Raw genomic sequence first — 26,678 nt, forward strand, 5'->3', positions numbered from 1 at the left:
AGGCAAACTAACTGCAACTATTATCATATCTTTCCATGAATACTATTTCTTTAGTAGGTATTGGTTGTTAGCTTTACTGGTGACCGATGTAAGGTAAACACGTGAGTGTGGGAAGTGTTCTTTTTTACCCAATGTTTAGTTATTGGCCAGTAATGCCACATTTATTTTCAAGAGCAAACTCCCTATTGAATCTATCACAATCAACAATCAAATTCAAAATCTCCCTCAATAATTCACTTCCAAATTGGTGAGAGTTTCATGCAAAAACGCTCAGGCCTCTATTTCAAAGCATACACATACAGTGCAAAGTATGCTCAGGATGTTTTCGTACGAAAAACCAAGTCAGTACCCACAAGGTGAGATATACATATCATTGGAATTGAAAATTAATAGAAAAGTATTGAGCGGCTTAGCTGCAGTACGCATCGTATGAGAACTCTAGGACATGATTTGAGATCTCCATTAAAATCAAATGAACCTGTCATCTTTTAATAGCTTCAGCAATAACTATAAATAAATAAACCAATAAAAGAAAAATTTCAGGCATTCTTTCAAACACCTTAAGATATGCTATCTTTTATAACTATTCTAAACGCATACGTTCATAAATTAGTAAATGAGGATTATCTCTTAAAGAGTTGTGAAGGGATGATTTTTTTACGATGGTATTCAGATTGGACTGAAGATCTACAAACAAATGTATAAAATTACATCATTTTTTATTCACCAGATTTCGATAAATTGGAACCACCCTAGATAACTCGTTACTAAGGACTACCCTAGGAAATCAAAATGTTTCTGTTCACTTACAAAGTATCTGTTTTGAGAAGTTAATAAAAATCACTTTTGCGAAATAAAAAAAAAAATTTAGATCACCCTAGGCTGTCTAATTTTTGTTTTAGCGTTCTAATTTAATCAAAATCGCGTTCAGCGCTCCAAAATTACCCTTAGATGATATTTTCAGACATTTTAAACTACTTTTGAGGTTTTGTCCAGCTTTTGTATGGAGTGGATCCACTGTGCGTTATTTCGCTATTTCCTTTAGATATACCGAAATAACTTATTTTGATAAAACCTTTCAGAAATAAGTAAAATTGCAGCATTCGTATTAACAGCCTAAAGTGTATGCTATTTCATTACAGTAATGTCTCTGACATTACCTACCCATCTTTCTAAAGTAAAACACTATTTTTTTTTCTAAAAACCTAATGAATGCATAACCTAAAGCGCTGTAAAGCTACACTTTTATGAAATCCCGACAATAAAACAAATTGTTTGTCCAACGAGCTTTCGTTGTGGTACTGAATTATGCCCCCTTGTTGTGGTGAAGTTTATCCACCGACAATCTGACACGACACTCTATTTTTAGATTTGGCAAGAGATTATTAGAGAGTTGACGCAAAAATCGGTGAGTTGTACTGTCAAACGGACACTTGTATTTGACAGTACGAGCTACAAAATTGTGCCTCAACTCTCTAGTATTCGACAAAACTGTCATGTATCGTTTAGAGTTCCTACATTAAACGTCTGGTCAAGAGAAAATTGACAGCCATAAGCTTCAAGAAATTTGGCTCAAAAAAGTTGAACTAAACTTGAAATTGTTGAAGCGTAATAATCTTAGCATTATATGTTCCGGTTTTATTGAACAGTTGACATTTATTATTTTGTAAGGATATAACGATATTTGACAAAAGATCGAGGAATATGCTAAATTCAGAGTAAAAGACATAACAACGACGTTGTATATACTGCATTTTCGACAAAAATCTTTGAAACCTGATAGTAAATCGTTTCATTCTCGAAAAACGACAATGGAATGGTTTATCAAACAATGTATTTGAAAAATGTTATTTTTTCGATTTACTTTTCATGAAGTCAACTGAAGTACAAAGTTAGTCAATACCACTGTCCTTTCTACTTGAAACGTTTATATAAGATGCTCATGTGAATACAAAAAACTTCTGCTCGTTTGAATATGTCAAACTCATCTTGCCTACACTGAACCAAGAAATCTCATAATATATATTAAAAATATCACATAGCTCACAAATAATGAAAATCCCATTCATATTATGTGTATCCATTGAAAATCATGTGCAAGATACACAACAATCATTATGATACACGAATAATATTGAATGTTCAATACAATACATTGTATATTAACGGTGGATATCTGTGTTGTCAGATATATGTTATGTGATATGCACATATGAAAAAATCTTGGCAGGAATCACTTGAAGTTCTGCAGGCATTTCTATCGACGATTTTGAATCCAGAGCATTTTCAAATACGTTGATGCTTGCAGGAAACGCAATGTAAGTTTTATGTTTAATTTATAAAATCCTTCCCAATTTATTTTTTGCAGATGTCGACTATTCTTCGAATTCGAGCGGCATATTTATTGGAAGCCAACCGAACCTGTTGGGAACCAGGAACCCTTAAACTCCCTGGATTTTGAAGCATTACAGTAAACCTTTATCGATATGTATATGATTTTAAGCATCAGGTTCATTGTTTATAAATAACTAAAATGATCAAAAATAATAAAAAATGTAACCGAACTAGGAATAAATTTATTTTAGTATATTAACAAATTGTAACCGAACGTTACAGAAATAAGACTAAATTTTTGAAGCTATAATCCCGAATTAAAAACATTCAAATTGCTTAATTTTTACACAAAATAACTCAAAACAAGTACTACGTACATTGCAAAAACACAACACCGCTGGGATTCACTGCTACCAAGGCCTGGAAAGGGGATCGTCAGTAGCCCTACCAAGGTCGAACCCTCGGAAACAGGGCAAGAATCGCCATCAAATAGTCGTCGACGATCACTTTTATACAGGCGAGCAAGTGCGTAAGACGTATTTTTAGTAAAAACAAATTGCGATATATAAGTAGGTGAAGTGAAACTCTACCAGCCATTCAGGTAACTAGAGTGAGAGGCCATCTTGGTGCTTACTAAGATCATTAAGTGCTCAGCCCTAATAAAGGGATTATTGTTCACTTCACCCTAGGACCTTTTGATACCTACCATAATTTGGGAAGTTGCGAACTCCCGGAGACACACCGCACACGCATCGGCCTAGGTGACTTGACGGTCACCTATGTCTAACAGTAAAGGACCAGCCCTCTGGTCGCCAACGAAAACCAGGGACAAAGACTCTCGGGCAAAGGCCCCAATTACCAAGAAGAGCAACCCTTCTCGGTCTGGTAAAAGTCGGTCTCGTCCGTCGCCAACCGATCTCGTCAACGAAGGAAGCGCCTGTTGGACACCTCGCCCAGAACGCCTTTCTGGACCGCCATTTTACCCACCACCCCAGGATCTAACCCTAAACCCAAGGATCAGTCATCGCCATCTTGCAGGAAGTTCATCGTGCCAACAACAATTTCGGAGATAAACCGATCAGCGAGCGCTCGCCGGTCCATCTACCTGGCAAAACAGTCTACAATTCGGTACGTACCAGTGACTAGTGAACCCACCAGTGATACGGTAACACCGTACACCACCATACAATAAAATTACACACGTTAAGAAAGTTGAGTGTTTTCGCATAGCACAAGATCCGCGAAATCCCTCCAGTTTGCCCAGTAGCGCGCCGACCCTGCGACTAAGCCCGAGTCACGTGCTGCTGAAGCTTGTCGGGTAAACCTTAAGTTACAAAATCACTTGAAATTTATCATGGAAACCAATAATCCTCATTAGTATTCCAATTCAAATCTATTGACACATACCAATAACAATCATTGGTATTTCCTATAGAATGTATGTGAATGTTCCAATGAATATAATCGTGAGCATATCAGGAATCTCTATGTGATATTCACTTATGACTTATGTGGAAAACCACATGGAAAAAAATTATGGATGTTTTCACATAAATTTTACATGATTTATGTGTTCAGTGAAGACTTTTACTAGAGTACATTAGTGTTCTTTTATGAGAGATATGTTACGTAATGATGTGTACCTCATTATACGGATGGAGCTACTGTTCTGACGTAATTTAGTTTAAATTATTTGCCAAAAATTTTCACCGAAATCGTTCTAGTTGTCATGTCGGTTTGCCGGTGATTTACCCTGTCACAAGTGCGTTTTGTCCTGACCATTTTCCAAAGTGTAATATACAGGGTGTTTGGTTCATGGTTAAGAACCTCTCGGAGGGGTGATAGACTGTCATATTTGGAGAAAATAATGTTCTACACATACCATCAAATCTCAACCGTTACAGAGTTATTGAACTTTTTGTGTAAAAAACTTATTTGTCTTAAAATACCTCTAACTCAAAAAGTATACTTTGTATTTCAAATATTTTAGGTCCACTGGGAAGGTGAGAATTGAGTGATGCCCTCACATGTTTCAGCTAATGAGTTTAAGGAGCCTTTTCAAAGTAATTTATTGAAAATTAAACAATTTTAATCGATTTTTCGTTCATTTCTTGAAAATGCTAATAGTTAACCTCATCATTTTAATAATTCAGATTGTTAGTCTTGAAGAGCTGCATGATTCGTTCTTTGACATGATACACTTACCTTTTCTTATTTTCATGAGTTTGGGTTATTCAACTTGGATATTTTTATCTCATTTTCACTAATACCAGCTATAATTGAAAAAGTATGGCACTTATTGTACTTTTTTTCTTTTTATTCGAAAGCCAGGAAAATATTACAGAGAAAAATGTATTAATACCTTTCAGTTAAGTGAATTTAGTATTCTTTTAGAACTAAATTAGTTTAAAGTTAGTGCTATTATTAGCATTTTCGTTAATTTTTCTTAAAATAGTAAATAATAAACATCACCATTATTATCATGGAAATAATGCATCTCAGCAAGTTCTACAGTTCTTTCTTTGACTCCATTCAATTATCTCTTTTGGTTTCGACGCAAAATCGTTTTTATCACATCGTTTCATATGCAAAAATAACGATTTCGAACCCACTACATGTGTGGCGAGGTCATGCTGTGATAACTATTAAATAGCAGCAAAATGAAAAGAGATATAGACAAAGTGTCAAATAAAAAGTTATAGAGAACATTAAGGGGCATCAAATGAACAATAGTAACGTTAAATTTTGTTGATTAATAATTAGAATAATTAAAAAACTCTCCAAAAAACAGAAATTTTGAGTTATTTCGTTAGTAAAAAATCATTTAGTACACTTAACCAAAAGATATTTGTACATACACTGATTGAACAATTTCTCAGCTTTCCAATGAAATCTTGTAAATAACGATATAAAGCATATTTTTCAGATTAGAGTTTTTTAAGTATTTGCAAGTCGGTTACAGGAAAAGTATAGTAATGAAATTACAAAGAAATGAGAAGAGATAGGAATATGAAGTCCAAGAACAAATTATGAATCGTCCTAAAACTCAACTTTTGGATAATGGATATTGCTATAATCATACTTCATTATTTCGAGAAAAGTAGCAAAAACCTCCTCAAAAATATTAACTTTTAACTACTTTACAGCTAAAAGGTAATTAAAACTAATTAACTAAAAGATATGAGAACACCATTCAATAGGGAATTTTCTCACCTTTCGAATGGAACTAAAAGATTTAAAATTCAAAGTAGACTTTTAAAGTTAGAGGTATTTTAAGATAAGTTTTTCACATAAAAAGTTCAATAACTCTGTATCGGTTGAGATTTGATGGTATGTGTAGAACAATTTTTTTTCTCCAAATATGACAGTCTATCACCCCCGTGACGTTCTTAACCATGAACCAAACACCCTGTATAATGATTTTGAAACATTGTATATTTTACATGTTTTTGAACATTTTGCAAAGCGTTATGATTGCAATTACAGGCAAAAATGTTGGTTGAATGATATTTATTCAATTCTACTAATTAATGTTCTATAGCTAAGCTATTATCCTTTTTCCTTAGGCGCGTTTAACCCAACTTTTAGTAAATAATAATATGCTCAATCCTTAACCAAGCAGGTTTCTTAGAGTGGAATTTTCTCAATAACCTTGCAATTGTCACGTATGATAATCGACAACGAATGCAGTACCAGGACATTACTTTTAATGGAGCTTTTTACTTGTTGAGCCGCGATATATGCAAACAAAATAAGTAAAATGCACATTGCGTCATCTAGCCGCACATAAATTAAACTTAAACATTGATGATTCGTAAAACTTTTTCCCAGTTTGCCCCCGGAACGCGCACCGTGGTGAATTTATCTGTACACGCACCTGACGTCACATATAATTTGAAGAGCAAGAAAGCGCAGTTCTCTCGCACCAAAAGAAAGAGCTTTCTGCTTTTTCTGTGGTGTGTTATCAATTCATCATTGTATCTTCCGTGTGTATTACCTCCGTATTACCTACCACTTACCACCAAAGAATGCGAGCTGACATGAAACGCAGCAGCTGCTACGCTTACAACGTCAGAACACAAACTAACGATTTTTTTCTTATGTTCCCTTTTTATACCTGTTGCTGTTCACTCGATGACAAAGGGGCCTAACAACGCTCGCTGCTTGATCGAATTGTACCGACCAATCATGGATCAGATAATTACTGCTTTCATAAAATCCATTATTTCCGTTATTTTTGGTAATTGTACATCCTTCGGAATTTTATACAAAATTGTTGTACATACAGGCCAGATTCGATCATCCGTATGGTGCAGAAAAATTTCGCTTCGGATAATCGAATAAAATATAAAATGAAATATATTTATTTGTTGAGTGAGCAAAGGCGCTTTATCCTAGGCTTTTTAGCCAGGGCAAGGTGTAAATACTTCTGTCCCATCCCAAAGGACCAAAGGAGTGACATTAACCTTCTTAGCAAAGTCACTCCCAAAGATTTATCATATTCCCTTTAAACGGAAACGGTTGGTACGGTTGTCCTCGTTTCTTCCTCCTTTAAGGTTCGGAATGATTCGATAATCAAATTATTCATAAATTGAATAATTTGATTGCCGTTTAATTTTGAAACATCTTCAAACCCAACTCTGCACAGTAGGCCTGACCGTTTTAATATTTTCGACATATGAAAATATGCTTCAAATATTAATATTGACATGAAAAGCACTATAGAATAACTGTAGTGTTTTCCAGGATGCTTTTCAATATTGGCTGTGTAACGGTTAGAATAGAATAGAATAGAAAATGAAATATATTTGTTATTTGTTGAAAAACAGTATCTAAGGTACGTGCATCAATGTTTGACTTATGGACGAATATCCATCACTTTATATTCTATAAAGTGACAGCAAGCTATGTAATAAGTTATTTAGCCAACTTATTTCATTTTAAAGTATTGTGTTCGATTAATTTGGATTAATATACTTATATTTGGTCTAATAATCAAGACGCATAAAACTAAATTCTCTGCGTGAAACTTCAGTCAACTTAATACTGGTTTCGTTAAATTCAGACAGAAACAACTGAATTTGAGATTACGCACCACTGGTTTGTATACAATATAACTTTGGGAATCTTCTAAGAGAAGCAACACGCTACATTCCACTGAGAAGCCCAAATAATTGTTTCAAAACCACCCAATACAAGTCAATGGATGCCTGCTGAACGTCGCCCAACGTTGTTCCAACAAAGAATCAGCATTGGACGATTTTGAAACATGAATTTTTTAGGGGGATGAATTTTGCACACGTTACGAATATAAAAATGCACAACTTTTTATGCGCATGACATCAAGAAGTGTGCGTTGTTCAATCAGCTGCAGTATCATCATCGTCATCATGTACTCTAGAGATATTGTTTAGCGAGTCAATCAGAAACTAGCTAAATCTTGGTTCTTGGATATTTTTAGCTATAAATATGCTTGTTCAAACGCATTAAATGATTCGGTTTGTTATACAACGTCGCACAGTAAACTTTTTTCTCTTGTTTGCTTGGTGGAAACATCATCCAGGATCTTCATTTGGCCATTGTTCAGCGTTCTACCGAGTCACTTAAAGGCTGTTCAGTGTATCTACTTCGATAAGAATTATTAGCGCTGTTCTTTTCAGAGCGTACAAAGTACTTTCTACAACAGAGTTTGTCAGCTTTTTGACCCGATTTTGTCAGCCACATTTAAGACATAGTCTTCTGATTTCCCCTATGTTACACGATGGAATTAAAGCGAAAGCCTTTGCGTAATTGTGTTAAGAATTCAAAATGTCGATGTTCTTAAATCTTTTTTCAAACTGATGCGATAATAGACTGATTCCGAAGAGTTTTTTGGGGTTTTATTTCATACCTTAGATAGTTCCAAACAATCTGAAACCAATGTGTTGTTCGTCGGTCCTAAATGGGTCTCATAAAATAGGTCATTGTATTCATTCTAAAAATTACAGAGAAAATCACAGGCATCTACAGGCAATTACAATACTTGTTGATTAAATGAAATCTCTTTATTTTCCCAAATTATTGTATTTTTTAAAAGTTTAAAATTTTGTGCTTCCAAGAAATGTAGCTGATATCAATTTCTATCGATTTTTGTATATAAATATTGGAATAGAATAAAAGTTTTTTTGTAAAAAATGCAAAATTTCTGTATTTTTACGTATTTTTGTGAATATTTTGTGAGAACATAAAATTCTGGTTTTCCAAAAACTGTAGCTAGTATCGATTGTAATCGATTGGTGTACGAAAATATGTAAGTCATCGTATTGAATTCAAAATTATATGCTAATCAAGTAAAATTTCTGTATTTCTATGAAGCTTTCATAATTTTTTAGAAAATATTTATTCTTCCAGAAACTGAAGTTGGTATCAATTACAATTATAGGTGTGTAATGTAGCTTTAGAAAAAATAATATGCGGACAATTGGAACAATTTCTTCGGACTACGGATAATCGCGTCATTTTCTACGGTTAATCGAGTCTACGGATAATCGAAAATGGCCTGTATTTCCAATCAGATAGCGGGGAATAATCTTAATTTGTCATTCAGTACAACGGCAGATATTCACGTTCAAGAACTTCGGGCAAAATTCCGGCAGAAAATTTTGAAACGGGGCCCCTATATTGAAACGTTAAAAGTATTCTACTTCAAAAACATAAAACATAAAAAGGCCGATAAGACCTCTCGGTTTCCTCGATGCACCACCATCTTAAAGTGTGATGTTTGGAATATCGTCAAACCCGTCAATCTAAGGCAGGAGTTTACGCAACTGTTGCGCATAGAACTAATTTCATCCAAAATTTTAATTTGAAAGTGAAGTTGATTCCGTATACCCTGTATTGTTTTTGGCAATTATACAACTCAAGGGATCAACGCTATTTGAACTTTGTTTGCTTATGCCGTTTTAGCTTGAGGCAGAAACTAACTCAGTTTCGGACCTAGGGTGATGAGCCTATTTTGGCACCATTACGGAGAGGGTCGCACTATTTTTTGAACAACTTTAAAAGAAGCCATATTATCTATAACCTTTCTCAGAATAAAGTATCAGTGTACTGTTTCTTAAACATCTATATAATGCTAATTTAGCAGAATTGCCTCAATTTTTCAATGTTTCATTCTGTGCATCTATTCCCACCTCAACGATCCAATTATCGCCTCATGGGTGTGCCAATTTCCACCTCATCGAAAAACAATATAGTTGAAACGCAATGCCTCATATTCCATTTGCGTCGATTCAAACTAGGTATCCAGATCATGGACGCCAACGTGTGATTTGTAAAACGAATCATTCTCCTTTTTTCAGCCGATCAAAACAAACGTAAACATCACGCACATCAATGAAACTCGTCAGCTGTTAGTAGAAGAGCGCCCAGAATTGCGCACGCAGAAAAAAACCATTCGAAGGTTAGCAACTGGAATGACAAGTTTCACATCACACCTTGCTTTCTCCCGATCCGAATTGTATGTGCAGATGAAAATAAAATATCTGCAATCAACAATTAGTTGAATAACTTGAAGTAATTGATTAGTTATACCTGAAATTGCATTACATTATATTTACAAGTTCATGTTTTGGTTTGGCCGCACTGGTGATTCTTTTTTGTATGATGGATACAAAAAGTTGGTTTTGATTGTGGTAGTGCATCAGCAAAACATGCCAATAATAGGAACGCCCGTATTTAGTTTTATCCTATTATAACACTAGGCCTATTCTAGTGTTTGACGAGTGATTTTAAAGTGAAATTATCGTAAAAAGGTTCTCCAGCTAAAATAAAGGTATGTATCAGTGCAATGTTTAGTATATTTGTGCTGGAATAACGAGATATGAGGCGGTAAATGCTGGCTCGTAAGTGTTTATTTTCCTAAGCGCCGTTGCATCCAGTTTCGGTTCCCTACGTGAGTGAGGCGGATTAGTAGATATTTCAATAAGGTGATTTTGTTTTAATTAAAAGTTGGATTTAGAGGATAGTTCTAAATACATATGTGCACAACAAATAAAGAATAAAACTTGAGCTTATTTTTTCTCACCTGTTTTAGCCAAATCGATAGTGTCATTATCTCATATGCTTGGTTCGAAACCAAGGGGTACGAAATAGGGTCACAATAGGCACATCACCCTATCTGCTGTCAACCAGTTTGTTTGAAACCAGTTTCGAACCTAGGTCATGAGCCACTGAACTAAAAATCGGGTTGGGTTCTAACCTGAAATATATTTCGGATTCGCTCACACCACCGCTGTTTTGCGAGAACCAGTTCCTTTAAAAATGTTTGTTTGAAACAACTAACCTGGGTTAGTTTCTAGGTTCTCAAGCGAAAACGACATTATTTAGGACTAGGCATTAACAAAATCAACTTGAAACCCACTTCATTAAATAACTGTGATGAAAATGTTCCGCTGATTATTCGTATTATACATAGAGCCGCACAAAAATATGCGTACACGTGATCTTGTTCCGATCATGTGCTTAGTTCGTTCATGGTTAAAGATCGTTCTGTCAGCAGAGGACATACCATTGAAGCCAATTTACACTAACTCCTGATTCCCTGAATTTCGCATTAAACATGAGCAATTGCAACACATTATATCTACAAACTGAGACAATTAAACAAATAAACTCATATTAAAACGAGCTGTTATCTATGAACCGAACAAGGCGAGTCATGATTGAAAATTCGCTTGTCATGACACCTTCCGTTGATTAGGGTACGCAAACTTAGAGTGATATTCACTACGACCCATATTTCATCTAGCCGCTCCTGTACACACATGCGAATAACAATCAACAACAGACACGTCACAGTTGTAACGTTTCGTGATAACACACTCGCAGTTTAAGACACTAGCTCGCGTCCCATCGATGCTAGTATCACTTGAACATCATTCGCGTCGCGTCGCAACGCTGTAGTAGACCGCTGATTGAGCGAGAGAGAGAAACACAGTTCAAGGTTACTCGTGTTTTTGTCAAATTTCTTCCATCAGCAACAGAATGGAATCCCTCTCCCGGGTTCTTCAACCGTACAAGCAATTGGTGGGCGATGTGGCCGGAATAGTGACCGTGTTGCAGATGTTCAGCGGATGCTTCGTGTGCAACGACATCCGCAAAAAGGGCAGTTCGAACGGGTTCTCACCCATGCCATTCATCGGCGGTTGCGGGCTGTAAGTATAGGCGCGAGGCGTTGCGTGACTTGCAGCTTAATCACAACAAGTGCCTAACAGGTGTAAATCGCCAGAACCATACTCTTTTCACAGCATGCCCTTCTGATGGGCGATCTGGCTATGATACGGGCTAACGTGGTTGGTTTGGCCATAAGCGTCGTCTACACCGGGTTCTACTATTTGTATACGCCGAAGCAAAGCCGGGGTCAGTTTTGGAAACAGGTTGGAATAGCGGTGGCGATCACCACGTCTCTGTTGGCTTATGCGCAGTGGGAGGATCCCGCACTGGTGGAGGATCGCTTCGGATTGATCATCACCGTGATGCTGTTGACATTGATTGCGCAACCTTTGTTTGGACTGGTGGGTTGCTGTTATTGAATAGATTGCTGAAAAGAGACTGGGAATTAATAGTTGATTCTTCTAGCCGGAAATAATGCGTAAAAAAAGCACCGAGGGATTGCCTTTTGCGATGATTTTGTCTGGTACCGTGGTCGGGTCCATGTGGCTGTTGTATGGTATTATACTCAACAATACGTTTGTGGTGGTAAGTAAGAGTCAGTATGATGCAAGGTTCGTAACTAATTGAATGATTTTGTAGCTGCAAAACTTGGCAGGCGTTGTACTGAGTGCAATCCAGTTGGCGCTGTTCGTGATATACCCTTCGAAGGATTCGAAGGAAAAGAAGCAGTGAGATTTGTTTGGCTACTCGCAGTATTATTACATTGTAAAAGATGTTGCCATTGTTTTACACGATATCAAAGATACGATCGATACAGGGTTTAAAATAAATAATGTAGGCACTAGGGTTAACCCATTATAACCCAGGGGTTCAAAAAGTGAGCCAAATGCAGTGATATCTTCAATTCCACCAAAAAATGTATCAAAGATTATGGGAAAAATAAAATCACCGCTAAAAATGGTTTTGAGAATGAAAATATCTCGCGCAAAAAATTTTGCACGCTTAAATAAAAACAACAAATTTTAAGTTGTTTGACATATTTCTTCGGATTTTCTGATAGACAGCACTTCTTTTACACCTGTAGGAGCGTTTTGTCACATAATGGAATTATTAGCACGAATTCCAACAATAAAATTCAATTAAATGTATTGCTTACTTTTCAGCCGCCATTTGCCCCAACTATACACGGTTCAAAAATGTAAACAAAATTATAAAAAATGGCAGTTGTCTTGTTTCACAATGAAATATGAAATGCAATGATCCCATTAGCGCAATAATAAAGCAGTTAGATGCCAAAATTCTGCAGTAAATACGCGTCAAACGATTGATAGTTCTGCGTATGAAATTTCATACGCTAGGATATAATGGGTTAATGATATAAAAATCTTCGATAATGAAAAATGCACTGTCCAACAGTATGTTTACACTCAATTCGGCTCGGCAATTTCCCAACAGCTGTGTCATCAGAAGATTTAGAAACTGATATCTCAGTAAAGTGAGATTTGTTAGCTGATTTTCGGTGAACATTTTTTTCCGAGTATCAGCTATGAAACGTCGCTTTTATTGAGATCTCAGCCAAAAAATTGTTTACTGAGATCACAACTGTTGAGATTTCGGCAAAAGATGCGATAAAAGCTGAGATTTGGCAGAAAAAAATTAAGTATGTTCACTTTAAATTGTATTGGACGCAAAAACAACAGAAAGAAAATTCAAAGCTAAGATGGTCTGTTTTATCGTATTTCTCAAGCGAGCCAATAGCAATATTTTGGTGTCAAACACCTTGGTAAAATTAGGCAATAATAAAAATATTAGAAAACTTTACTTGTGTTGTTACCAATCGGTCCCTTTAAAATGTGCTTTAGGGTCGTGAAAATGATATACCAAAAAGCTACAGGCGAGGATAATTGCTAAATGTTCAAAACTTTCAATTCTTCTGCAACCCTTCTTATGTATACCCCGAGAGTAGGGGAAACCGGGGCTAATTGGCGGTGTTTTCAGTTTTCAATTTTTCCCGCTTTAATTCAGGTAGATCTTGCAAAATAGAACACGCGGCATGAAAGAGCAGACTGTTGGCAACAGCTCTGATTTTAAAGTGTTTGATGCATTGTCTTCGTTTTTAGAGACAAAAATATGTGAGGCGGAAAGCCCGCCAACTCACCCCGGCCTCGGGGCAAGTTGGCGGTATTTGAGTATACGCCAAAAACTAAGCAATCAAATGGAGATTCAATAACTTCAAGGGTCGTTTTGGAACGTACTGAATGTCTTTTCGAGAAAACTGTATATTAACCGACATTTGCTATTATATTTCAATTTCAATACCCCGCCATTTTGACTTTGACGCGTACTCCCTATTCAAAACCAAATTTTCGAAATACTTCATGCAATTGGTCGGAATAAATCCCAGGTAATCAACAAGCATTAGTGTATGCAGTAAAGTAGCGGAAAATTTGCATTTGAAACCGTTGTTAATCAGCATTCGAAAAACTGTTTAAAAACTTCTTGCCACTACGCAGCATTCTGAATGTACAACAGCAGTAAAAAAGCATTTTCATGGCACAGCAGTAATTTAGCCGTATATTTTGCCAAAAGCGACTTTTAAATAGCATTTAATATGACTTAAGTGCTTATCAAGTAGCCGTTAAGATGCATTTAGCATGCTTATTGGTTACCTGCAGGCATTGCATTTATCGCTCATATGAGTAAATGCGCCCGGATAGTTTGCTACTGCGACAATAAAAACTCACATTTTCACACGAAAAGCTATTGGCACTCACACAACTTCTCCGGATAAATACAACGTGTTATTTCTCCGGATAAATAAAACAGCCGGAGTATGAGCGAATGAGTTTATCACGGTATCCTTTTAACGTTCGCTGCTTTGCTGTCGTTATTCAAAAACACGAAAAAACAAGTCTATCATACTTCTTTGCCGCTTTTGTTTGTAATGTATTTTTTGAAGTTTTAATTGATTTCCACAAAATTAAAATTTTATCACCTTCTCCGGTGAGAAGGAAAAAGTCAAATAAATTTTATCCGGAAAATCATTCTCACGCTATTTGTGGAGACGGAGAATTTTGCGACTCATCTTAACTCGGAAAAGTTGGACATCGGATAAGCGTGAGTGAGAGAGAATTACAATGCCTGGTTACCTGGGATTTCTCCTACATTGGCGAGAAAAAGATTTTCTTACTTTGGAGTGAATTCCAGAAATAAATTTTTTGATGACTTTTTTTGCACTGTAAATAGTACCGCCAACTTACCCCAAACGCATATTTTATTAAAAACTGTTTAAAAAATAAACTTTGTTTGTGGATAGATGTAATATCTATACGGATACTGAAAGCTCTCTTCACGCGCTATCGAAAAATATAATCATTCGGGAAATAGATTGAAAATCACCCTAAATAACGTAAAGTATTTAAAATTTGGAAAATTTACTTGGTATGCTCGAAAACACAATATCACCCACAACTTCCACCAAACAAATCGTTTCGCAACAAAACCACATTGAATAACGGGTTTCACATAACTTGAGGAACACAAGAAGAGGTATATGTCGCTATATGTCTAATGGAAACAGAGAAAAAGGGATTCCGCCAGCTTAACCCAACCGCCAACTAGCCCCGGGCTCCCCTACTAAAAACATTAACTGCGTTTTTCTCGAAACCACACTTTTTGAGCAGGTCAGAACTGTTACTCGAACAAATGATTTTTTATCGTTTTGAAATTTTTATTGAATATTCAAAAACTAAATTCTGAATTTTTTTTGTACTCAAGAAATTTGCGACGATTTTTATGGCATTTTCAGTATTTTTTTTTACAAAATAGAGCAGCATTTTCCGAAAAATCAAAATATCGATAAAATCCTACGTACGTCGTTTATAAGTAATTAGAAAAATCTTAGTTTTGAGCTATAGGTTAAAATTAATAGGGAGATAGGTTTCCAGCCGTGGACCCTCCCCAAAAAGACACGGGGGAAAGCTGCACAGCCGCCATCTTGTGACAGAATTGCTTAAAAAAATTGTACTTCACAACTAGTACTATACATTCCATTTGACGAAATCTCGATTCACCTCTTTGTTGCGTCTAGAGATATTGCTGAGATATGCCAATTTTTTCGTATTCTACTAACCCCTTAAATAGGGTCTATTGATAAACCAAGTAGACCGAAATTTGAGATTTTTGTAATTCCACCCCCCCCCCCCCCCCATGTTTTTAAAAACATGTTTTTCGGCGACTTTAAACATAACTTCTAGCACATTTGGTTTAATCAAATTTTTGAGGAAAAGTTGAAGAAGGTTATTTCCAACCACCAAAGACAATAGTTACTTTTTCCACTTTTTATGCGAACCACCGCTTTTTTCTTTCACAATAAACCTCCTCACTCCGATGTGTGTTGCTCCCATACGTGCATTCTACTCCATGGTTGCACACCTCAAAGAGTAGAAATAAAGAGGCTCTTTAGTGTGAATCTTGGTCCCACGCGCACGGAAGCAGCCAAAAGACATTTTAAAAACGTTCTTCCGATCAATCTTCATCTGAATTGTGGTTTGATTCGCCTTCCTACCTGCTTGCCAGTGAGGGGAGGCACAAAAAAGTGGCTCTTCAAGGCGATTCTTTGCGAAATTGTGCAGCTCTTATTGCACAGAACTTTCTCTTTTTCGTTTTTAAGTTTCTTTTTATGCGGTCATTCTGCACATCGCAGTGTTTTTGTGCTGCTCTTTTTTCGTCGGTGTATTTCGCTTTTTGTTCACATTGTGTGAGCAAATAACAAGCCTGAATACGGTGATTATAAAATTATCGATGACTCGCAAAGGACCGAGCATTCAGAATGTGGAACATTTCCTGAACGTGTAAATGCGGGTTAGACTTTCGGAAGCCGCTTTTATCGAGTTCTACCATGTCAGGCATTAAGCACTTATAGCGCTCAGCAAATGCTGTAATTAATATCCTCCTCTATATGGACGAAAATGAATGTTCCGCTACAAGATCGGACACCGCTTATTTGAAGATTCATGTCACATTTGGGAAAAATGCAATCCATTCCGAAGGGCACGTGTAGAAACTACTTCACGGTATTTCAAATAGTGTTTATGTGCGATAATATCCACAGAAAAAAATATTTTGTAATTTTAGGTTTATTACATGCACATATTTGGAGCATGAGAATAAATGTAAAATTAAACTCCACCACAAAGACAAACGATTTGAAAATTGCAGTTTTATTGAACGGAAAAAATGCACTTCAATGTATATTTATTCGAATATTCCTGTAAAATGAATGACATGTAATGAACACGAATACACGAATGAAAACGTAAAATTGTTTGCTTTTTGATGCTCCAATTGAGTGCATTGATTTTAATGTAACTTTAAATCAAATTTTTGATTCAAGCTTTTTTGTTTACATTCGTGTTGATTTGCATGTCGTTTAAATTTCATTATTTTTTGGTATGTCGTTACACAGAGTATTCTTTCAAGGTTAAATTAATCCGTTCCAGTTCTGCGAAAAAAACGGCACATCACGGTTTACCCTGCTTACACACCGCTGAATATAAAAAATTGCAAAATTTGTAGCAGCTGGTCAGGTAATATTGACAACTGCAAAAGCTGCGTTAAGTACCTCAAAATCTACAACCAGTACCATCGTTGATGAAGTTAATATTTGTAAGGGCAAAAAGCAAAGAAGAAATCAGATATTCGCGAACGTAAAGGCGTCAACTACGATGATGACACGGAAATGTACTACAACGAGGTAGCAATGACCGACCCCCCCAAGACGCAGTTAGCGAGTAAAAAATATTTCCTCGCTTCGTAAATAGGTTTCCCACGTGCAATGGCTACACGATTGCGCGAGATCTACCGGATAACCATTAAAACTCGTTTTATTATTTTTATTGTTTATATAATGGAAAAAAATACTCACGGCTACGTTTCTCATTTAAATGAAAAGTTTTTGAACTGTACACAAACTTTTTATTTCTGTATAAGTTCAGTGCACACTGTACTTTTAGTATAAACACCAGGTATTACATTCAAGATACAATCGAGAAGACAGTTTTTGTTTTGCGTCATTTTAGCGCGATATCATTTTAACCCTTTCATGCCCAACTTTTTTTTTTCTAGTACATGCAGGGTTTCAAAACTATTTTTGCTTGAAAACGATGGGGTCAAGAAACACGAAAAGCCTTTTTTAATAAAGATAGGTGCGTCCCTCGCAGTGTTAGAAGCTGCTCAATTATTACCTTCCAATGTTCAATACAATTCTCCAAGAAAAATTACAATAGTCCAATTGCGTGGAAAACGTAGCCAAAGACAGTCTAAATTGATAAGATTTATCAGTTTTCAATAATATTGCAACATAACGAAGATATATGAAAAATTCATTTTCCGTCATCAACGTAAACTGTCCCTGGCAGCACTGCTCCATCGGAATCCAATCAGACTAATTGCAATAACTTCAGTTCTAGAGCTGATTTTTGAAACTGTTAATACTCAAATGAATGGTAATAGTCACATTTATTAGCCTTACTTATTATTGTGAGTAAATCTTGCCCCAATCAAAAATTATAGCTGTTTAAAAACGCTGTTGTCCACAAATAACATGAATGGGTTAAAACAACATTGCGCATTTAAGGGTTAAATATTTACGATACAGAATTGACGAATTCAAATTATTTTATTAGGCAACTTGCACTGATCATGATGCCAACACAGCGAAATGAGCCCTGTGGTAACGCAATCAGTATCCCATTACGTCGCTGTTGTGCTATCTTATAGATATGAATAAAAGTTAAAAATTGATTTTTTTTGCCATGGCGACTTTTGTTTACATTTTTAGTAAAAACTCGCAACATAGTCAACCGATCTTCGTAACATTTGAGAGATTAATACAGAATAGATAGAAGCATCAATGGTCTTTTTTGAATTGTTTATACCATTCATAAGTATCAAGATATTCAATCTCAAAATATAAAAATCGTTTTTCTCGAAATGTAATTTGTAATTTTATTGAGCACGATAACCTGTTAGTACAGACTTTGAATCAGGTCAAGGAAGTTACTTGGATAGCGGTAAATACATAAGATACAAATAAAGTTACAAAAAAATAACTAGTTAAAAAATAAACTAAAAGCAAAACAAAAAGGAGTAACTAATTGTAAATTGGAAAGAAATGGTTAAGCCAGAAGTTTTAGAGCATTTTTGAACGATGTAACACTGGGTTTTTCTTTTATGTTTAGTGGCAGGGCGTTCCAACAGGATACTCCATACACTAATAAGCTTTTGCCGCTGGATGTACTACGCCGTGGAATAATGAAGCATCGTGTCCGCTCTTGTTGACCTCGTTGTAGGTGTTGTAAGAGGTAGTTTGGTAACATTCCGTTATGGCCTTGCTTCAGGAAACAGCAAATTCTTTCGTGGTAGTTCGCTGGTAAATCGTGTCCAAGGATCGTGTTTCTGACTGCGGCGGTTGTATCACGACGACGAAGGTCGAACAGCTGATTTGAAGCACCGATGTAATTGTTTGAGTGATGCTGACAGTCCGGGAAAATAAACTACGTCGCGTAGGTAAAAATTGGAACTATCACAGATCGTACCAGCTTAAGTCTTGTTGGCAGCGAGAGAACTGGAGCAAATCTTCGGAAAGTTCGAAGGTACCCTTCTGAACCACATCGTTGACCTGGTTGGACCAGGAGAGATTGCTGTCCATCTGTAGACCGAGGTTTATTACTTTGCTGGATAATGAAATCGTTTCTCCGCTAAATTTAATAGCATTCGGCGGTGTTATAGTGCCAGTTCTGTTGAAAATGATTGCTTGTGTCTTTTTCGGGTTGGGAGAGAGGCGGTTTGTTTTAGCCCAGCGGACTATCATAGCAAGGTCTTCATTAATATTGGCTATAAGTCTGTCTATTTCAGCTACAGGTCCAGAGATATAAATCTGAAGGTCATCGGCGTAATGTTGGTAATTAGACTTAAGTGCTGCTGGTAGGCTATTTATATAGAGGCTGAACAGCAACGCGCTTAAACAAGAACCTTGCGGTGTTCCATCGGGGACCGTGCGGCTAGGTGAGGAATCGTTTCCGATGCGAACCGATTGGCTGCGCTGTTCAAGGAACGATGAAACAAGGCTGCGGGCAGCTTGCGAGAAATGAAATTCGTCGCGTAATTTGGCCTTTAGTATACGGTGATTCACGCAGTTAAAAGCCAGCGAGAAGTCTACCAGCACCATGACGGTGCCGTGGTTTCTGTCAAAACTGCAGAAAATATCGTGGGTTACTTTCGTCAGTGCTGTTGTCGTGCTGTAGCCTTTCCTGTACCCAGATTGATGATTTGCTAATAATGGTGGGTTGGTACTCTCGAGGTGTTCAGTTATTTGAGAAAGCAAGATTTTCTCCAGGATCTTTGATATTGCTGGCAGGACACTGATTGGACGGAAGTCCTTAGGTTGGATGGGATTAGAGGTCTTAGGTATTGGTGTAATGATTGCTTTTTTCCACGTAGATGGAAAGGTGTTAGTGGTGATTATTGTGTTGAAAAGGTGGCACAGCAGCGGGAGAACGAACGGACAGAGCAGCTTGATGAACGAGATGGGAATGCCATCTGATCCTACGGCGTTTGTTTGAATTTCATGTATCTTTCGGCATATTTCATCAATGTTGGTTAGTCGAAAACGGAACTCGGGTGCACCTCGATCAACAACTGAGCGGTGGTGTGGTTCACTTACTGCTGGTTCCGGGCTCGTAGTTTGAAGTTGAAGATGTCCCTCCGAGAAAAACTGATCGAGTTCATCAACATCAACGTGGTCGACTGGTGTGTTCTTTTTTACGTTGTTGTGGATTCCTTCTCTTCGTAGGTTGCTCCAAAGTTTTTTCGCCGGCAGGTTATGGTCGAAATGTAGCTCAGCGTACCGCTTCTTGGCCGAAAAGATAAGAGATCTGGCTCTGTCCCGCTTTCTGACGTAATCATCCCATTGATTATCACCTCGTGCTCTATTTGGGTTACGTGAGTACAGTACAAATGCGAGGTCTCTAAGTGCTGCAGCTTGCTTGATTTCATTTGTGATCCAGGGTGTGCGTTTGTCGCGTACTGTAATTGTCCGTTCAGGGGCATGCCGTTGCAGAAGATTCTTAAGCTCCGTAGCGAGAAGATCTGCTTTAGTGTGAGGATCTTCTGTATTGTAGATGGGTTGAAAATCTGTTGTTTGGAAATCAGCTTGTAGTTGTAGTTGGTTGACATTACGAAAGTTTCTTACACGGATGGACTGTGGTGGAGGTTTCTGTATTCGAACGTTAGTGAGGAGGTAGATTATCTCGTGGTCGGAGATGTTTGCGCTGGCAGTTTTGGACTTGACAACATTTTGCGGTGAGTCGGTTATTAGGAGATCAATTGTTGTAGAACTGTTATCGGTGATACGGGTGGCATCTGTGGGAAGTACTGTCAAATTGAACGTACGATTAAGCTGAATTAATGCGGCTAGATTTACTGAGGGTTGTAGTGCTGTTATATTAATATTAAAATCGCCCACTAAGAACATCCGGTCGAAACCAAAATCGAGCAAATCTATCAAGAGTTTCTCGTAGCTCTGGCTAAACTGCTGATTCGAACAGGATGGATTGTAAAATACAACAATGCCGATGTTGAGTTCGTTGATATTGGCTTGAACTGCTAAATATTCGACTCTTGATGCGATAGGTAGGTCGAGGTTGAGCTCTGATTTCATGATTGCTAAATGGCGCTTGTCATAAGATAACACAACAGCGATGATGATTAGTTAAATTCAAAGGCGTCATTTTGGCTCCACGTTGGCTCCAGAAATCGCTTACTAGTTGTCTTAGTTTTTAACTCAAGAGTGCTGATTCAAATGGTCCTTAGTGACAAATGTAAACAAGCGGACTTATTTGTAGCACATAATGTGATTATTACAAAGCTAACGAATATGGAAAACCAGAACTCATTATGTCCGGTATTTATTAAAATAACAATGGTTTTACAAAAAGTCGCAAAACTTTCGTGATCATATTGTGAAATTTTGCACTTGACACCTTTTAAATTGAAAAGAACATATGAGTGAAATATTTCAAAGCTGCTTCGACTGTTCATAGGCGCCTTGCAAAAACGACGCAAGAGTCATTTTATTCTATGTTTTTCCCATTGCACATAGGTACATAGTAAAAACGTCCTAAGCATTGAAATAAAACAAAATATTTTCTTCTGTTCATGCGACTTATTTTCGAAGGTGAATTTGGAAAGTATAATAAATTAAATTATAATTGGGAAGCTTGGTTATTCTAAAGTATCATGCTATTCATTGGTTTTAACCACTTCCAGACAATGGTTTGTTAATATAAACTAATGTTTAGTGCAAATGTTTTCGCTAATACTTCTTTTAAATCCAGTGCAACTATTTACCATAGCAATAGATAACACTCGATTACCTTGGTGTGGGTCCCTTCTCATAGCTCCATTCCGGGCAATGAGAAGGCGGACTCCTTAGCTAAGGCGGGTGCCCTAGAAAGTGACGTTTATGAAAGACCAATTTGCTTCCACGAATTTTTCCGTATTACTCATCAGAGAACCCTCGAAAGTTGGCAAGCTTCGTGGAGCAGTGGGGAGCTAGGAAGGTGGCTACATTCGACAATCCCTAGGGTATCGACGAAACCTTGGTTCAAGGGCATGGGTGTGGTTCGTGACTTCATTCGTGTGATGTCCCGACTCATGGCAAACCTTTACACGCTGGATGCACATCTCCGGCATGTTGGGCTCGTGGATGATGGTATCTACGCTTGTGGCGACGGCTAGCGCATTGTCTGGGCGTGCACCGAGTACAGTTCCGCCAGGTCTCGGCTAATGGATACCCTGCGGGCCCAAGGAAGACCAACCAACGTCCCGGTTCGAGATGTGCTGGCAAGCCGCGATGTCCTCTATATGTCCCTTATATACACCTTTCTGACAACCATCAATATACAAACCTAACCGCCCCATCTTATTTTCCTTATCATTCTCAGAACCCTCTTCCACCTGTATCAAAGCATCTGTATCTAATGAGCCAACAAACACGGGACCTACAGCACGAACATAACACGCTTAACTCGAAATGTAGCCGACCACATCTGAGCCGTACTACTAATACTAATACGTCTTATACTCAGAAGTAACACCCCTACCCCCTCCCCCCTCAAATATTTTCACGAAGCATTTAGCTCTTCCTGGCTCTTCTAGTTTTAACTATTATATTATATAATCTCGTTGATAATGCCCAACCCTACTACCCTAAAAAAATAACTCTAATTACGAATCTTTACAAAATTCAATCATGCCCTCTAGTTATTCCTACTTTTAAGATAGTCGTAAAAAATTGTCCCCCTTAGTTAAACATCATTTGCTCCAATAATCTCACTGATAAAAATGTCAAACCATATTGCCATAAAAACTAAATGACCCCCCTAATCTTACGAAAATCATATTGTAGTGTGTAGATATATGAGATATCTATAAAATCGCATTAGTTTCATTTAAAAAAAATCAATATGTAATCCCCTAGTTTTAAGTAATTTAAAATGAAAAACAAAACAAAATTGGCACCTTTAAGCTAACCCGAATAGAAATGTACAGTAACAAAATCATTATTTTCACTGTGACAGTACAGTAATTTTACAATAATTTTCAGTACATTCTAGTGCTATACTACAATACAAAAACAATAAGCTTTAACGTTTCTATAGTAAATTTTAATGTAAAATCGTCTTTTACAGTAGAAAAGGGGGGTGGTTATGTATCTTAACATTAAAAAAATCGATTTTTCTCTATACATTTTTTTCTCGAAAACGGTCAAATTTAATGTTAATTTACTGTATCAGTTTTTTTCCTGAACAGCAAAATTGATTGTTACATGAAATTTTATTGTAAATCTACTGCGAGAACTTTGCGTCGGACAATGTTGAAACAGTGATAACTATAATATTTATTGTTTTATGGTTGTTTGTAGAGTGAATACTATTGTAAAATTTTATTTGGGAACGCAACGTGCCTTATCAAATAAACGAAATGAATAAAAAAAAACATGTTCTACGACTATTTTCACTCATTTCTTCACCAAATTAGCTCGCTTGATGTTTTTTGTTCTTATTTGTACCAACAATTTCATATATTTATAAAAAAAACCGTTGAAAACGGCACGTTTAAAACCATTCATTTTCCATCATCCATTTGTTTACATGAACTTCACGCACACAAGCTGTCAAACTCAGCTTCGCAGTCGCAAATTAACATCAAGATGCCAGCACGACAAGAATGTCTGCCTATAGATGGCAGCGCACGTCTCAAGATACAAGGGTTTGTGACTCAGATACATTTTATGAAGCAAAGCACGGTTACATTGCGTTACTTTCCGAGCCTCAGATCTACCACCGGGATGACATTTGCTATGAAGCAGTACACGCATGTGTTACATAGCGGTACTTTCTGAACCCCTGCTCGATCGGAATGACATTTGTTGCGATTTCTGTTTACTTGGCTGATCAGTAGTTCGCAGATTTTCTAAAGAACAGCTGATCAGCCAAGTAACCAGAGAGTGCAGCAAATGTCATTCCAATCAAACTGGGCCTCGGAAGGTACCGCTTAGTAACAGCGTGTTTTGCTCCATAGTATCATCTTGAACGTCCGGGTGGCAGAGCACCGACTTCATTTGCTCATGTATAATAATCATCAAAATTATTTTTATCTTTTGAGCAATGCAGTATTGCTAATTTTTAACTGTGCTGGATCATGATAGTTTGTGAGCCCCCATATTTAACGCAAGAATTGGGGGTTAGCCACTTTGGAAAGTATTGTTGCGAATAATATTAGGGTATCTCAATGCTATACCTTTGTCTAATGGGGAACCAAAGATTCAAAACAAAATCTGGCAAAAAATGTATAACATCAAAAATTTTTAACCATAGAGCATTAAAATAGATCATATTTAAAAATTGTTTTATGATTTCCTTTCATTCAGCATTATTTCCATAGCATTTTTATTCGTTAAAATGGTATGCACTATTTGACATCCTCGATTAATTAGTTTAAAAAGCCAAAATGGCAATTGTCTCGAATCGCGGCTTTTTCTAAAAATGAGTTACTTCTTGGATTACAAATGGTTAACGAAAATACACGAAACAAATAATCTGGAGAAATGTACTAAAGTAGCTGAACAGATAATTAATACTATTTATAAATTACAAATAAAACTTGCTACCACTAGTATTATGCTCGAGAAAGTGCGGATATGCGCAAAGCTATACTGATGCGGCTTGACCGCAAAGCCTAGTTCAAGGATATTCAGTAACAAAAATAAAACAATTGTCGCATACTATTTGGCAAACGAATAGTTCACAGCTTTGCTTTCGTAGCACTGCCCATAATCGCAAGAGTCTCATGTTCTATCTGATTCCCTGCGTTATTAGTTCAGGCGGACATACTCATATCGTTTCTGGGTATGAAATGCAAAGATTGTGTACCACTTTTACAAAATTCAAAACACTTCCTTGGCGATATTCTGGCCAGACGTTCAATAAATTCAATAAACCTGTAATGACTTATAGTTTCCTTACAGTACATTTTTGGTGTAGATTCGGTCTGATAGGCATTTCTGCTTTAAGACAAAAATGCGAGCCCCCCTCAACCCAAATTTTAAACCAGGACGAATTAGCGCATGGGCGCCATTTAAACACTTTTTTCAATATAAAGAATGTCATTTGGTATTATTCAACATTCTTACCTTTCAGTTTCCATAATTTAACTTTACGCTAATACTTACCACCTATTTTTTATCATCATTCCTTGTTCTTTTGAGAGTATGGATGCTATTTTAGATTTCACCTTCTTTCTCTGTAAGGTACGAGTGGATTAGCACCTTAGTCCCCAGTTATGTCGGCGTTCTCTGCCTGTCAGTGCGTTCAGTAGTTTCCGGCGGTAGTGCACTTGTATATTTCTTTTCCTTTGTTTTTGCTTATATTCATGTGTGCATATTAGAGTGGGACATGGCTATATGAAAAAAAAAATCAGGCCGGGTAGCTTTTTGGAACCCATTTAGCTCCCAGAACAACTCTGCAAATTTTTAGTTCGATCGGTGAAACTATATTTTTGCGCCCACGGTTTAAAGTTTACATGGGATTTCGTATGGGGAAAACGTGTTTTGGGCGACTCCTAGAGGAATTATTTTGCGAAAGTTAATTTTCCCATAGAAAATCCCATGTAAACTTTAAACAGTGGGCGCAAAAATATAGTTTCAGGGATCAAGCTAAGAATTTGCACAGATGTTCTAGGACCCAAATAGTACCCAAAAACTTGCTCGGAGCTAGAATCTAATTTTTGTCCCACCCTAGTGCATATACATATGTATGTTTTTCAGTTTCATTCATTGTTTCCGAATCTCCAAGGATAAAAAAATATCAGCAGATCTTTCTTACTTAGCCTTCCGGTGGGTGCGTTGAATTGTGCGACATTAACAAGCAGTAAATATTAGTTATTTTGAGAACTTATTTCTCAGCATTGTAGAATCGAAAAATCGAAGAATGCTGCTTGAGGTGCCAGTATTATGTGTGCATATGGTTGTAGATTCTCGATCAGCAATATACTGAGAGCTATCATCTTTTTGTTCACTCTTTATAATCCTATGCATGAGTTTTTGCACATCATTAAGCCTTAGTAAATCTTGTTCGCTTCCCCAGAGAAGAAAAAAAATAACTAAAACGATACAGAAAGGAAAAACGTGAGTGTTATGAATAAATAAATTTATATTGGCCACTCAGAATGGTTCAACGGACATGAAACAGGAACATGGTTAGTCAGTTAGACCAACCTGACACAACGCGCCCATTCCCCTTACTGAGCAAAAGGGCAGGGAAATTCAATAAACCGGTAATGACTAAACCAAAAATAGAAACCGGAACAAGATTTGCAGATTCACACTTTGACAAATTTTAGTAGATCAAAAAATGTTTATGTAATTCTAAAGACAGTATCCGAGAAAGAATAGAATAAAAATAGCGACTAACATAAGACTTTTATTTTTTGAAAGAGATTAAAATATGCTTAATAACAACATTAAAATTTGCTTAGTAAAAAAAAATTAAAATATATTCAGCTTTATAGACACGTTGTTCTTTCTCAATCTGATACGTGTCAAAAGCTTAAAATAAAATAAACTTGAG

At 36.8% G+C, this 26,678-nt stretch overlaps 2 protein-coding genes across 2 annotated transcripts; one reads left to right on the forward strand and one right to left on the reverse strand.

Annotated features, from left to right (window-relative positions):
* Positions 1–11,232: 11,232 nt before the first annotated feature.
* Positions 11,233–13,308, forward strand: LOC131685510 (sugar transporter SWEET1-like). The gene is made up of 4 exons (XM_058969298.1): positions 11,233–11,528; positions 11,603–11,888; positions 11,953–12,072; positions 12,127–13,308. Exons 1-4 carry the CDS (start codon positions 11,359–11,361, stop codon positions 12,217–12,219), a joined length of 669 nt encoding a protein of 222 aa, XP_058825281.1. The 5' UTR covers positions 11,233–11,358; the 3' UTR covers positions 12,220–13,308.
* A 5,764-nt stretch (positions 13,309–19,072) lies between these two features.
* LOC131681007 (uncharacterized) lies at positions 19,073–21,208 on the reverse strand. Its single transcript, XM_058961716.1, has one exon. It carries the CDS (start codon positions 21,206–21,208, stop codon positions 19,073–19,075), a length of 2,136 nt encoding a protein of 711 aa, XP_058817699.1.
* Positions 21,209–26,678: the final 5,470 nt, after the last annotated feature.

This window comes from Topomyia yanbarensis, chromosome 2 (genome assembly GCF_030247195.1).
Source record: "Topomyia yanbarensis strain Yona2022 chromosome 2, ASM3024719v1, whole genome shotgun sequence".
Taxonomy (NCBI): Eukaryota; Metazoa; Arthropoda; class Insecta; order Diptera; family Culicidae; genus Topomyia; species Topomyia yanbarensis.

Excerpts from the sequence above, each read along its gene's own strand:
- LOC131685510 (XM_058969298.1), top strand. The coding sequence starts at position 11,359 with ATGGAATCCCTCTCCCGGGTTCTTCAACCGTACAAGCAATTGGTGGGC. Across the intron at positions 11,529-11,602 it reads TTCATCGGCGGTTGCGGGCT|AACCATACTCTTTTCACAGC; the intron begins GTAAGTATAGGC and ends GTAAATCGCCAG. Across the intron at positions 11,889-11,952 it reads CGCAACCTTTGTTTGGACTG|CCGGAAATAATGCGTAAAAA; the intron begins GTGGGTTGCTGT and ends TGATTCTTCTAG.
- LOC131681007 (XM_058961716.1), bottom strand. The coding sequence starts at position 21,208 with ATGAAATCAGAGCTCAACCTCGACCTACCTATCGCATCAAGAGTCGAA.